Consider the following 14,712-nt stretch of genomic DNA (forward strand, 5'->3'; position numbering starts at 1 on the left):
CCTGCTCCGTGGTGTCTCAGCCAAACATAACAAGGCATTATGTTGATTTAAACATGCTGCTGCAGAAAGCTCCATTTATTTGAAGGGCTTTTCTCATTAAAGATGCAGCTTTTGGTCATATGGCAGCTGCCAGAATGATCTGTCTTGACACCAAGGGGTGGCTGCAGCCCCTTCTTCCTCAGGGGTCTCTGGGAGGGAGTGTCCACTGCTTGGCAAGTCTCTGCTCCAAGGGAAAATCCTCAGAGTCACTCAGGCTCTGTGGAATAACAGATTTGGGGTTTCTCAGTCTAAATTTATTCTAGTCAGGGCTGCTCCAGAATGAAAGCCCAGAAAATCTGCTCTGCCTTCCTTAGCACTGTTCTGTTGCTGTCTGAAACATCTGGGTTCCAGGTTTGCCTGGGATTTCAGCTGCTAATTAGACACAATCACACTGCAGGATTATTTTCAGCAAAAGGGGTGTGCTCCAGTTTCAAAGATCTGAGTGGAGAGGAGAGCACAGCACTGGTTAAGGAGGCTCCAGAGGAATGTGGGTGCTCAGTGACACACAAATGTGTCCTGCTGCTGTGGGAATTCAGCAGGCAATGGATGTGTGTGCTTTGTACACACAATTTGCTGTATAGGTAGTAGCAGAAAACCTTTTCTGACCTTGATTCCAAACCTCAGTGTACACTCAGGGACCCTGAGATTTCAGAAGCTTGGAGCCATTTTAGGAAGAGGAGTTTGCACTCCTGAAAGGTCTCAGTGTTCAGAGGAATTGGTGGATGTGCCCAGAGCAGCTGTGGCTGCCCTGGATCCTGGCAGTGCCCAAGGCCAGGCTGGAACAACCTGGGACAGTGGGAGGTGTCCCTGCCATGGCAGGGCTGGAACTGGGTGAGCTTTAAGGACCTTTCCCACCCAAACCCTTCTGGGATTCTGTGAGTTTAAATAAAAAAATGAAATCTTAATGATTACAGAATAATTACTGATCAATACTAGAGCTGTTACACTGTGAGCAAGTGTCCAGTGCAGTTCCAGGGAGTGAGTGGTGCTCCAAGGTGTTTCCTGTGCTTTGGGATGATGGATACAGCCTCTGTCTTCCCAGGGAGCACCAAACACAAGATGTCTCACTAGAAATGGTAACATGTACTTAGTGCACTTCATATCTTCTATATTTTATTTATATTGATTTTTATTTATGCACTGCATATTTTGTTAAAGCCCTTCTGCTTCCTCTAGCAGAAGACAAAAATAGGACTATTCCTAACTTTTCCTGTTACAGTGGTTTTAAATTTCTGTATTTGCTCTTTCCTTGACTCCTGCCTACAGTGGTGGTACCAAAACATGACCTTTCTTGACAAGTTTTTTTCTCTTTTCCCCCTGTTGCTTTGACTTTGGTTTCCCTACTCTGCCCAGCACAAGACTATTATATAAATCTTTTTTTCCCTGTTTTTGCAGAATTACAACCGGCCTCCAGTGATGGCCTTGGCTGTGCCAGTGGCAGTGAAGTTCCTGCAGAGGGGCAACAAGGAGCTGTGCAGGAACATGTCCAGCTACCTGTCCTTGGCTGCCATTGCCAAGGCTGAGCTGCTGGCTGAGCACACAGAAACCATTGTCAGGAGTGTCCTGCAAGGTAGGCCCAGCCCTGAGCTGGGGTTTAATCCAGGTGTGTGACCACATCAGGCTGTGCTGGGCAGGTACAGAGCCATGGTCTTATAGAATCAATCAATCTTTAAGGGTGGGAAGGACTCCAGGATCAATCTGACCATTCACCAAATCATATGAGCTGTATAAAGCAGACTTATGGAAATATCCATAAATGTCATCAAATGTATTAATCACACTAACAACAGACTTTCTCAAGGAATATGTGAATTTACTGCACCTCTGGAGGTTTTGGTATGGATTGGCTGACCCACAGGGCAGGAAATACATCTGTACTCGTTAATATTCCCTGCTAATGGACTCCAAATTATCAGCCCTGATATGAGGCACCAGCCATGGAGCTCTTATCCTTCCTCTTAGTGTCATTGGCAAGGCTCCAAAAGAGAAATGGGGATGAAATTAATCCCATTCTGTGGTGGAATAGTCAGATGGAAGATATAAAAGCTTTGTAGTGGTTCTTTCATTTTGCCTATGTTATTAGCTTTATATAGAACAATGTTGCTAATCTCTTTACGTTTTATTTTTTGTGGTTTAAAAAGCCAAAAATATTCATTCCTCTATAAAAGGAACTCCAGTTGAATTGGAGTAATAAAGTTCACAGTGTTTGTTGCAACACAGTGCTACTGCAGTGGTAAAATCAGTGTTCTCCTTCGAGTAGGGGTGATAGCAGTAAGTAGCAATAACTAATTATTAAAAGAACATTGTTCTAAAGGTGTTAAGCCCTCAAAATAAACGTGTGTATCCTGTATTTATTAATTTATAAAATAATTCATAAATTTATTCTTTTAAGACTTACTGATGTGCTAACGTTAGGTGTTGCCATCTGTACTTTGTGCGGTAGTAAGAGAAAGAAATAGTGAATATATCCATGGTTTTGGGAAAAGTGATGCACAGCCACAACGGAAGGTTTCAGCACGGCCGAGTTGTGTATTTATGTTCTTCCACCAGCAGATGTTGCTGTGGATATCAGGTTTGGGAATTCCAGCCTGGAAGGGGCCGCTCGGAACAGGCAAAACGATTTGTTTGGCGTAATGACTTAATTACCCTGCGCATAATTGGTGTGTGAGGCTGGGTTTGCAGCAGGCTGGGAACTCGGAGCTGCCCTGAGTGTTTGCTGAAGGGGGCGGGAGGCTTGGCTGCCGAGGATGGATTTCCAAGGCAGCTTTTGGAGACAAAGCCGTGTTGTGGGGCTGCACAGACGGGGCCCAGCCTCGTGGCACCAGGCTGAGCAAACTTTGGCCCCTTGCCTGCAAATGCTGGAGAGGAACTGGAGTTTTTCGTTACTTGGGGCAACTCTTTGGCTGCACGAGCAGGTTCTTATCTCATTAGCCAAAAAAGAGCTCTTTGGGAAGGGTTTGACTGCTCTGCCGCAGCAGCGTGGGCTCTGAGCTCTGCGCTGACACCGCCCGTCAGCACCGGGCTCACACGGATTCATTCCCGTTTATTCCCGGGGGACAGCAGCAGCTCTGCCCTGTAATCCGAGCGCCCCGTGGCTGCTCCACCTTCCAGGGCAGCTCAGGCATCCTGTGGTGCTGGGCTGTGCTCAGCCTCGCTCCCCCATCTGTGTTGGCAGGGCAGGATTGCGGAGGTTTTTTCATAACTGGAGCCCAAAATGCCCAAAATGCTCTGTCCTCCGAACTGCTCCAAAGGAAAGCGCAGTTGAGCGAGGAAGGAAGGAGAGAATTGTGCTGGAGGAGGTGGGCTGGGCTGCTGGGCTCTGGGAGAGCTTTGCTGCTGCTGGGGCAACAACAGACAGAACAAGAGGACACAGTCTCGAGCTGCGCCAAGGGAGATAGAGGCTAGAATTAAGGAGGAAGTTTTTCACAGAAAGAATGGACAAATACTGGAATCATCTACCCAGGGAGGTGGTGGAGTCACCATCCCTTGATGTGTTTAGAAAAAGACTGGATGTGGCACTTGGTGCCATGATCTAGCTGAGGTGTTAGAACATGGGTTGGACTCGATGATCTTGAAGGTCTCTTCCAACCTAGAAATTCTGTGATTCTGTGAAGGAAGAGCAGAGCACTCTGGAAAAGGGAAGTTTTCCAGCTGAGTCAGTGAGGATGGAAGGCCTGGCTTAGCCTTTGGTCCTCTGCCAAACCTGAGCTGAGACAGGAGAAGGCTTCCAAGACAAAGCATTTCAGGTATGAGCTGCAGTAAGAGGAGCAGCCAGCAAGGATTTCTGGAGATCTTTTTGAGGATTTTCCTTTTCCTGCTGCATTTCAGGGACATTTGTTTTCACTTAATGGAGGGCACTGAGCAGAGGGAGGATTTGAGAGTGGTTTTGCCATTGCACAATGGTGGGACCCTGAGTGTTTTTGTAACTCTGAAGATCTGGGTTTTGGCTGCCAGAGATGAACAGAGGTAGTATTTCACTGTTCTCAAGCTAAGGTTATTTGCACATATTACTTAGTGAGGGATTTTTGTCAAGTTTACTGCCAAGCATTTATAACGTAGATACATTTTTATTGCAGGGTAACAGGAGAAATCCCAGCAATCAGAGCAATTCTTTTCCCTTAAATAAGCAGTGCTGCCAAAACTTTGGAGCAGGTCGTATAACTTTAGGTATGAAGCACAACCCTCTTGAATGGCACAGGAAAGTGGAATTTACCTTTTTTTACTACTTTTGTGTCTGGGCAGCAAGGATCTGTCATGGCCAGGAGGAAGTGTAGCAGGAACATGTCAAGAAATTTGTCAAAGTGTGTTATCAGGACATCTGTGGAGAATGAAAGAAAACATGGGACTAGAGAAGAAGGATGGGCTGCTTCCAGGGGAAATAGGAATTGTTTGAATAAGACATTCCTCATGATAACTTCTTCAGAGGCTTCAACAGGTAGCAAGTAATGGTTCTTGTTGTAAATGGTTACATACCCACTGAGTAGGGTATTCATCATTCTCTGCTTGAGCTCTGTTTTCTACATGAAAATCATCAGCAGTTCCTTGGCTCTCTGCAGCTGCTGCTGTGCTCTGTATCCAGCCCGAGGCTTTTAGGGGATTTGGGATAAGTTTGTGTGAGAGAGAAGAGAATCACTGGCACTTAGCAGCAATTCTATCTTGTACAAACTCTCTGAGGACAGCAAACAAGTCCAAATGTACCTTAAAACCTGGCCCTAGAGGGCCAGGATTGTGCATGAGGTCCCTGCTCCTGTGAGATGTTGCTATTGGTGTTTTCTCTATCAGCAGCTAAAACTGCATGGTTCAAAATGTGGAAAAAGCCTCACTTGCGACTTGGTTCAGAATTTTGGTTTATGAGAAGAATAGAGAGTTTTAGTCTAGTCAAGTATCTTTATTTACAAAACAACTTTACAAAAATAATTTCAATAAAATTATCACAAAGTCAATGTACAATATAATACAGCTGAATTTCCTCCCAATGTCAGGTCAGATTATGATGGGGAATATTATTTTTATATCAATCCATGGCATAAATAATGCTTTAAACAAGGAACTAGCTTTCTTAGAGCCTACACATTACTAACAAGGATTAATAGACAACACATTTCTTGATTTGGGTGGTTCCTCTTAAAATTCACATTAGCAGTATAGAACCCAAGGACTGGAGGGAGCATGGAATGGTTTGGGTTGGAATGGACCTTAAAGCTGATCCAGTGCCACCCCCTGCCATTGGTAGGGACACTTTCCACTGTCCCAGGTGCTCCAAGCCCCAGTGTCCAACCTGGCCTGGGACACTGCCAGGAAGGAATCCAGAGGCCACAGCCACAGCTGCTGTGTTTTGCAGAGCCAGGTCAGATTTTCCTCTGCAGGGATGTTGGGAGCTCCATTTGGCTCCTGAATGTCCATGGTGACCCTCACTTTATACATCAGAAACCCTGCACTGGAGAGGCAGAGCTGCCCGGCCCCAGGAACAGCTTTCCCAGTGCCACCCCTTGGTGTGTGGCTGTGTTTTCAGGGTTTCTCCAGGACAGCAGGCAGAGATCTATCCCATCTCCACAGTGCCTCCTTCTGTGACCTTGCAGGGCTGCTGTTGCTTGGGAATTCCAGAGGCAGGGGCTGCTGCAGCTCTGGCTGCTGCAATGTTGATGTTCAGCTCCGTGCAATCCATCCCTGTGCAGCCCCCAGCTTTAGGACACGTACTGGGCCCCTCCATAGGGCAGCACCTCGGTGACCCCCCAGCCCACCACGTTGCCCCGGGTGCCACAGGTGTCCCCCGTGCTCTGGGCTGTCACCTCGGCGGGGCTGAGCACTCGGTCCCACAGGTTAAAGCCAGTCAGCTTCCCTGAGAAGGCCAGAGCTTCGTCGAAGCCCCCTCCCACGCAGCAGCCGTTCTTCTCCTGGCCCAGCTGCAGGATGCCCCCGTCGGGGATGGTGTGGGCCCCGGCCACGTGCCAGGCGCTGGCTGCCAGCTCCCCCTGTGCCCACAGGGAGGCAGATCCGTTCTCCGAGCTCCAGGAGCCGCACAGGTGGAGCCACTTGCCAGGAACCACCACGTTGGTGGCGGCCAGCTTGTGCTGGGCACTGCCCACGGCCAGCACGGCCGAGGCCCGGCTCAGGTACAGCTGGATCTCGTAGGGGTTGAACCTGGTTCCGTAGGAGAAGACGATGGTTTTGTCCAAGGCCTCGGTCACCTTGAGCCAGATGCAGGCAGTGAAGGAGCTCAGGGTCATTCCAGAGGTGGGGTGCACGCTCCCAAAGATCTTCCTCGAGCGCATGGGGAACAGAATGGCGGTTTCACAGCCTGGAAGGGTTTAGGAGATTGTCAGGTAAACAGGAACTGGGTTATTTGTATGTGCACAGCTGGGACCTTTGACACTGCGTGGCATCATTAAGGTTGGGAAAGACCTCTATGATCACTGAGTTGTGGCTGCCCCATCCCTGGCAGTGCCCAAGGCCAGGCTGGACACTGAGCCTTGGAGCAGCCTGGGACAGGGAAAGGTGTCCCTGCCCATGGCAGGTGGGATTGGAAGAAGATCATCTTTAAAGATCCCTTCATCCCAAATCATTCCATCATTCTGTGAATGCCAGCCTGGCACCACCGTGTTCACCACTCAACCAGGCCCTCAAGTGCCACATCCACCCATTTTTGAGCTCTTCCACAGATGGGGACTCCATCACTCCTCTGGGCAGACTGTCCCAATGATCCAGTGCTCACTTCCAGGCTTCCCAAAGGGAGCCAAGAGCTCAGCTCATCCAGTGGGATGCAGGAACCTACCCCAGGAGGATTGGAAGGAGCTGTCAGAGCTGGTGGAGGAATTGCTGGACACTATGGCAGGGGATAATCTGGCTGCAGGAATCTCTGGGCTCTTCCCTGCCTGCACAGCGGGCACTGTACAGTCCTGGGACATCCAAAGGGTTAATGCAGCCTGTCTGCCCTGCTGCTTCCTTTGGGAAGCTCTGAACAGAGCACTACCCCTGGGAGAGGGACTCTGTCAGCCCCAGGAATTGGGTAATTCTGCCAGGTAATTGGGTAACCAACCCTCCCCCGGCGCCACTGAATGTTGTTTTATCCTCTAAGTCTGGGGTAGTGAAAATACCAATGTTGTGCAGAGGGAAGGGGTCAGGGATCCCCTCAAACAGCAGGTTTGGCATTCCCAGGAGAGGGGGGGAGGCTGTGCCTGGAGAAGGGAACTGCTGGAGGCTGTGCCATGGATAATGGGCATCAGGGCACAGGAGCTGCTGAGAAGCAGAAAATGCTGGCAGGAACATGCTGAGATGGGTTTGCTTCCTTAATTTACATGACTTCCTTTCCTGGCCCTGCCTCTAGGATTTTTTGGTCAGGAGTTTTCACGGGCACTGGTTAAATGGGGGAAATTATGAGACAACTGATACTTTTTAACCAGCTCTTCTCTCATGTCCAATCAATCAAAGTGTTGAAAATAGAAATTAGATTATTTAAAACCACTAACAGAAATTTATGCAACTTGGGAATGCAACTGGTGATCAGTGAAGCCAAGACATTTCTGGTGGTTTCTGTGCTGCTCCCTGGTTGCACCTAAGTTAATATCCAAAGTGACAGGAGGGAACAAGCAGCCCCTTCTCCAATTAAGCTGCTTCATTTCCTGTTTAAAGAAGCTGGAGGATCCGAAATGTCTAAAACGTGTGTGGAAATTTCTGCTCCAGGGAATGAAGGACTCTTTGTGCCCTCCAGGACTGAGCTGCTGTGGTATTTCATGGGCTGCTTCCCTCCAGCTTTGAGCAGATTTTACATCTCCCATTGACCCTTTTGAGGAGGAGTAGGGTCAGTGAGCAACTGCTGGGGATTCTCCTTAAAATGCTACTTAGGAGCACTATTGTGAAAAAGATTTTAATTAGAAGGCTTTCAGGCTCTATTATCAAAGCCTAAACAAAATTAAAACCAGCCTCAGTGAAGAACAAAAAAGTGTGATTAGAAAATCCCTCAAGAGTATGGCTGGCAGTAAGTCAAGATGTGAAAAATTAAAGTCAGTTGCTAAAAATTCCCTTGGAAAAAAAATCCAGAGAGATACTCTGGAAGTACTTAAAACATAGCCTTTAAATTTACAAGTATGGTTGTTTTATGTAAAATCATGTGGGAACCAGTGGAAATAAAGTGAATTTCCACTGATGATCCTCGCTGCAGATAGAGTTTGTTGCTCTCACCTAGTGCAGAGTAGCTGCTGAGGCTGGCTGAGATACAGGGAGGTAAGGAATGAGATCATGCTCTCTGCAAGGTTTGTGTTTGGGGGAAAGAGGAATCTGCTCAAAGACCTCCTCCCAACACACAAAGACTTCTGAAGTGTTGTGATAAAGCAGTGAAAACAATTTACTTCTAAGGCTGAGTCTGCCCTGCGTGAAGGGATGGGCTCAGGTTAGGCTGGAAAGGCTTTGATGTGAACAATTCTGTGGCTTTTGTTGCCTTTGCTGTGGCAATTACTGCTCCTCTCTGCTCCCTGATGTGAGAGTTCCCTCTGGAGATGCTGCACCCCCTCCCTCCTATGCATCCACCCTGCAGGGGTAGATTTTGGGGGGGTTTAGGTGGCAATAACTCATATTTGTGGAAAGCAGAGCCATTTACCAGCAGTTAGAAGCCTGGCAGTGACAGCTCACTGGTGGGCAGGGTGATTTCAGCGCAGTTTGTCTTGCACATGGTGATTCTGCACCCACATTTCAACAAATGAGGGGCTGCTCTGCCACACCCAAGCTGCTGCTGCTGCTGCTTTTCTGGGTGTCTCCTTGCCCTGCACAGAAAAGCTGAGTTTGGGATTTGAGGTGTGAGCCCACCTTTCTATGGCCACCCTACTCACCAGTGCAAATGTTCTGGAAAAGGAAAAATCCCAACAACGGCAGCACGGGTCACTGATTTCTCTGTGCCAGTGGGAATATTCGGGGCAGAATATTCCCACTGGCATGCAGGGAATGTGCCCTCCCTGCCCTGGAAGCTGCTTGGCTGGCTGGCAGCAGCATGTCCAGCTCTTGGGCACCGGAGCTGGTGAGGAGATGCCCGTGGAGGAAGAGGAAGGAGTGGGAACATGCAGGAGAACTGGAGAGCTCCATGACTGCTGAAAACGCACAGGAGTCACCAGCTGGGAAGGCAAAAGGTGAGAGAACATAATCTGGATGTCTAAAATACATTTACTGCTCTCTGACAATGGCTTTGATCTGGGAGAGCGGGAGGAGGTGGGATCCTGGCTGGCTCTGCCCTGCACGAGGACTTTGATGAAACTTTTCTTTGATCCTATGTTTGAGAAGCTCAGTGCCTCCCTTTCCATGAGTTCTGGGGTTCCCCCCTTCACACACAGCCTGTTCCAAGCTGCCCTGCAGCTCCTGGGGCTGCTTTGGAGCCCTTGCAGAAGGAGGTGCCCTGGAGGGGGTCTGTGGATCCCTGTCAGTCTGGAGTGGCCTCCCCCGAGCTCTCAGGCTGGCCTTACCTGCTGGCAGCAGGTGCTGAGCTGCCCATTGCTGTGACGCCCTGAGCTCAGCCCGGGTCTGCTGCAGCTCCTTCCACAGCGAGCTCAGGATGAGGCTGTCCCCGGTGCTGCCGTGCTGTTTGTCCTGCTGCAGGGCTGTTTGCTGTGCCTGCTCCTCGGCCCTGCGGCGCCAGGCGCTCTCCAGCCAGCCCAGCCTCGCCGACACGTTGTGGCTCAGCTGCAGGACGTGCTCCAGAACCTTCCCTTGCTCCGACTCCTGCAGCCTCCTGGCCTCCTCAGCCTGGTCCCTGCTCCTCAGCAGCGCCTGCTCCACCTGGGACACCACGCGCGAGGTGACGGTGGCGACGGTGCCCGCCAGGGTGGTGGCCAGCTGGCTCAGCTCTGCCTTCAGAGTCTGCAGCTCCGGCCTGGGCAGCTCATCCAGAGCCTGCAGCATCATGTTCTCCTTCATCTGCGAGTTCTCCAGCATGATGAACAGCTTGTCCCACTTGCTGTGCTCCCGCTGGCAGTCGCACGAAGCAGCTGGAAGGGAACGTACGGATGTTGCTGTTCCTTGGTACCAAGTTTTACACGGCAGAGTTGGGCAAAACCTGGCTCTGTGCAAGGCTGTGTCCTCCAGACTGTCACAGAGTCGTGGGCTCAGACTGGTTTGGGCTGGAAGGGACCTTACAGACAATCTGGTTCCAGCCTCCTGCCGTGCTGGGGCCAGTGCCTTTCCCTCTGTATCAGGACAGAACCGTGCAGGGGTGTGATTACAGAGATCCTAAACCCCTGGGACAGCAGCAGCCTTTGGCAGGAAAACTGGGAAATCAAGAGCCTAAAGCACAGCCCAAGGCACCCCATCCAAGGGCTTTACCTTTACTGCCCATAACAACCCACTGCCACGAGCTTCTCCCTCTGGAAAAAGTAAATTATGTTTGCAGTAATAACTCTTACAAGAGCTAGGCAGCGCCGAAGGCACTTCTGCACTTAAACTGAGTTTAAATTTACTCACCTTCCTCAGTCGCAGGAGCTGGACCTTCGATTTCATTATCCAGGTTCACGTACATGAGCTCGTAGTCATCGTCTTCACCCACCACAGAGCCAGAAGCCCTGAAAGCACAGAGCAGCGTGAGCAGGGACAGGAGCTCTCGGGGCAGCATTCTCCTGGCGCTCCCGGGGCTGTGCGGGGGCTGCAGCGGAGCCGGGGCTGTGAGAGCTGCAGGGGCTGCAGCGGAGCCGGGGCTGTGAGAGCTGCAGGGGCTGCAGCGGAGCCGGGGCTGTGCAGGGGCTGCAGGGGCTGCAGCGGAGCCGGGGCTGTGCAGGGGCTGCAGGGCTGTGAGAGCCGCAGCGGAGCCGGGGCTGTGCAGGGGCTGCAGGGCTGTGCGGGAGCCGCAGCGGAGCCGGGGCTGTGCAGAGGCTGCAGGGCTGTGCGGGAGCCGCAGCGGAGCCGGGGCTGTGCGGGAGCCGCAGCGGAGCCGGGGCTGTGCAGGAGCTGCAGGGGCTGCAGCGGAGCCGGGGCTGTGCAGAGGCTGCAGGGCTGTGAGAGCTGCAGCGCAGCCGGGGCTGTGCAGGGGCTGCAGGAGCCGCAGCAGAGCCGCGAATGAGCGCTGGCAGCGCCCGAGCCCAATGAATGAGCGAGCGCTCCCGGCTGCGCCTTTTGGCCGGCTGGGGAAGGAAGGGAAGGGGCGGGCAGTTTGCTCAATCCCAGCCCTCCAGGTTGGCCTGCGGGATGCTCTGAGTGGCCAAGGGGGGAGCCGGGCTCGCCCCAGGGCGGATTGGGGCTGCGCGGGTTGGGTTGGGTTGTTTTGTGTCGCTTGTGCGAAAGAAAGTGTTCCCTGCAAGTTCAGTTTGTGGTCGGTGTGTGCCAGGGCTGTGGAGGGGATTGGTAGAAAAATAAACATACCTGGAGTTGGTTTGGATACATGTGTCTGGTTTAGCTAAATAGTGCAGCTTTTTTGGAGGGTTAGGTGCTGCTGTATAATAAATTCTGTTATATACCAACAATTTATTGCTTTAAGTAATAGAGGAGAGCTCTTAAGGAGTTCTAACAGCTTGTTAGGGTCCTGCTTTTCCAGCACTAATTAGCACTTACACCACCATTATTCCGTGGATAATCAGTTGGTGCTGTATCCTGTTTTGGGAACTGTAAATCTGCAGCTGCACAATCAGAGTTGTGCCTGTTACCTTTGAAAAAGGAAAACAAGGTGCTTTTGGATGAAACATTAATTTAGTCTAAGTCTTATTGGTATTAATCTAGTTTAAATAATGTAATCCTATTGGTTCAACAGGCTGTTAATCATGTCAGAGATGCTTTGCTTAGGTGAGATTAGGGATGATCTCATACAAATTGTGTATTGGCTATGAAATATCCAGAGAATAGCAAAAAAACCCTCCTGTAATTACATCTGACTTGGAATCTGTGCTCCCTTTCCATTTGTGTCTCTGGTTTTGCTGATACAAACCTGTACTACCTGTGCCTTGGGTGCTGGGGAGGAATTCCTCCCTGGGGACAAGGTGGGGATGGGGCACAGCTTGGACTCTGATCCTGGAGGTCCTTTCCAACCTAAATGCTTCCATGACTTTCCAGCAGGTATGTGCCAAACCTGAGTCATCCTGGGGGAAAAACTAGTCTTGGTGCTTGAGTTTTGTCTTTGGAAACTCCCTTTGGAGTGAAAACCCATCTGCCCACGGGACACTGCAATGCGCTCCAGGGCCCTCGCTCTTCCTGAGCTTTCTGTGCTGCTGGGATGGGCAGAGCTGGAGCTCAGGGCAGCCTTTGCCAGGAGTGGGTGCAGGGCTGGCACCACCCCACCACGCCCCTGGGGTCCCTCCATGGAGTGTCCCCAGCTGTAGGACACTGTGTGCTGGAATGGTGCCATTCCCAGCGTGTGGTCTGCTTGGGAAGGGTGAGGAAATCTAATCTGGAAAGTACTGGGGGTCAGGGTGGCAGGGAAGGAACAGGGAAGGAAGGCATTTAGGGAGTTGAGTGGGATGGTTTTTTCCATTCTCACACAACAAACATTTTCTTAGTTTAGACTGAGGTAGATGAAGCAAGATTGGGAACAAATGAATTATTCAGAATTCCCGATATCACCTCTGGCTGTCCAAGCTCTGGGAATCAGGGGCTTGGGGAGCTGGGTGTGCATAAATCCCCTGGGAGCCCATAAAGATGTGACAAACAAACAGCTCTGAGTATCCCTTGCTACCTCAAACATGAAAAGACCAGAAAGTGGCCAACTGGGTTGTGCCTGCTGACCTTTCTTGAGGTCTCTGAAGAACAGACCCAAACTGGGATATCTGGGATTATTTACACGTGTGTGCATACAGGTTCTTCACTTAAAAGCAATTCCATGTCAGTGAGGTCACTTCAATCTCCCTGCAGAGGGAGGGGATTGCTCTGGTTGCCTTTGCTTTCCATTTATCTTGGTTAGGGAATATCAGCCCAGCGGTGTTTGCTGCAGGAAGCTGCCCAAAGCTGTGCTAGCACAAAGTATTTTTTGTTAGAGAGGTTTGGTGGCTGCAGTCCATCATCTGTGATTGCATCACTTCTCTGATACACCCCACACTCCAAACACTCCTTTGCCAGACTAAATAATCAGTCTTCCCTTCCAGATCCCTTCCTATCCCTGACATCCCAGCTTAGGCAATAGCATGGCTCAGGATGGTGTCTTTCCTTGCTTAAAGCTGTTATTTCTGTTTCTGCCTCTTGGATTCCTTCCCAGCACACTTCTATAGCTGGGAGGAAATTTGCCTGTCCAGGAATACGGGAATTTCATCTTTTGCAATCATTGCTGAAATTTGACTGGAGTTTAAGGGCTCTGCTCCATGTGGGCAGAAAACTCCCAGTGCAAAGAAAGGACTTAGTGCTGGAAGCACGACGTCATCTGGAGAGAAAATAATTCAGTACAAAATGTTTTGATTTCAAGCTATGACATGAGTCTATGAAAGTTCCAGTGCATCCACACTCATCCTGGGCTGGAAAGGACCCCCAAGGATCCTCCCAGCCAACCCCTGGCCCTGCCCAGATATCCCAACAATCCCAGCCTGGGCATCCCTGGCAGCGCTGTCCAAACTCTCCTGGCAGCCTCGGGGCTGTGCCCTGCCCTGGGGAGCCTGGGCAGTGCCAGCACCCTCTGGGGAAGAACCTTGCCCTGATCTCCAGGTGCTCCTCTGGGGGAATGGGTGCTTGGCATCAATCCCATGCAATGTTAGCGGTGACATTTTTATCCAGATCCACTGGGAAGAGCCCAGGGAACATGGTTAGAAAATGGCCAGAGTGGAGCAGTTTGCTCATCTTTTCAGGGTGATTCATCAGCAAATCTCATTCCTTTGCCCCTGGCCTTTGTGACTGTGTAGAACAGGACAAGATTAGTTTGCCGTGTCCGTGAGGTGGGAGTGGGGTCTGGCCTGGCCTTTGGCACTGCTGGGCTGCACGGGGGGCTCGGGGCAGCCCCTGGGAAGCAGCCAGGGATTCTCCAAGCAGGACAAGGTGCAGAAGTGTGGCTGGCTGGAGTGGAGAGCCACTCCTGAGAAGGATGGGGACCCTCAGGGATCATTACAAGCTGTTGGGCTCAGAGCTGTCTGAACCTGCCCTGAGTTATGTGCTCATTTCTTGGCTCAGGGGGAGGTTGTGAGACCCAGCTGTGTTCTGGGGTGCATTTTCTGTATCTGGCAGGAGCCCCACGTGCTCCAGTCTGAACCCAAATATCCTTTTCCTACCATCCATGAACAGATCTGCTTATCTTCTGAAATCATCCGGCTCAGATGTAAATGGGAGGAAAAGCAGCAGGCCAGAGAGCTGATTCCTCTTGGAAACCAAATCCAAAGAGGCCGTGAGGACTTCCAAGGGTTTACAGAAAGGAGCCATACTAGGTTGCAATAGGCAGATGTTTTCCATATGTTGCTCAAGTGAAACTTAAGTCCATTGAGGCAGGCATGTACTGCGATGTGAAGTTATATATTTTGGTATGAGCCTGGGCTTCAAATTGAATTATGCACAGACATCTTAAGAAAATGTGTGAGAGAGGGTTTAGCATATCTCTGTCTGTCTGCAGTTGGCTCTCTCTGGCTCCTTTCTATTCCTGGAAATGGCATCCTTAACTATTTCTGTTCAAATGCATGTTTAGCTCTCTGTGCACCAACTATTCCTTCCATGTGATGCTTATTTAATTTGAAAATCTGAATCTCAGCAAAGAAGAATTGTAATTTTTTGTCTTTTGTTGTTTCTTTGTCATTTCTCTCCTCC

At 50.4% G+C, this 14,712-nt stretch overlaps 2 protein-coding genes across 3 annotated transcripts in view; one reads left to right on the forward strand and one right to left on the reverse strand.

The window, feature by feature from the left end:
• VEPH1 (ventricular zone expressed PH domain containing 1) overlaps positions 1-14,712 on the forward strand; it is a 58,869-nt gene that overhangs the window by 8,509 nt on the left and 35,648 nt on the right. For both annotated transcript variants that reach the window (XM_077184235.1, XM_054639515.2), the window contains one exon: positions 1,435-1,609. In XM_077184235.1, coding sequence (XP_077040350.1) covers positions 1,435-1,609 — 175 coding nt within the window. The remainder of the gene's footprint in view (positions 1-1,434; positions 1,610-14,712) is intronic.
• Positions 4,983-10,739, reverse strand: PTX3 (pentraxin 3). Its single transcript, XM_054639519.2, has 3 exons — positions 10,480-10,739; positions 9,486-10,007; positions 4,983-6,337 (listed from the first exon to the last, which is right to left on the reverse strand). Exons 1-3 carry the CDS (start codon positions 10,625-10,627, stop codon positions 5,724-5,726), a joined length of 1,284 nt encoding a protein of 427 aa, XP_054495494.2. The 5' UTR covers positions 10,628-10,739; the 3' UTR covers positions 4,983-5,723.

This window comes from Agelaius phoeniceus, chromosome 10, assembly GCF_051311805.1.
Source record: "Agelaius phoeniceus isolate bAgePho1 chromosome 10, bAgePho1.hap1, whole genome shotgun sequence".
Taxonomy (NCBI): Eukaryota; Metazoa; Chordata; class Aves; order Passeriformes; family Icteridae; genus Agelaius; species Agelaius phoeniceus.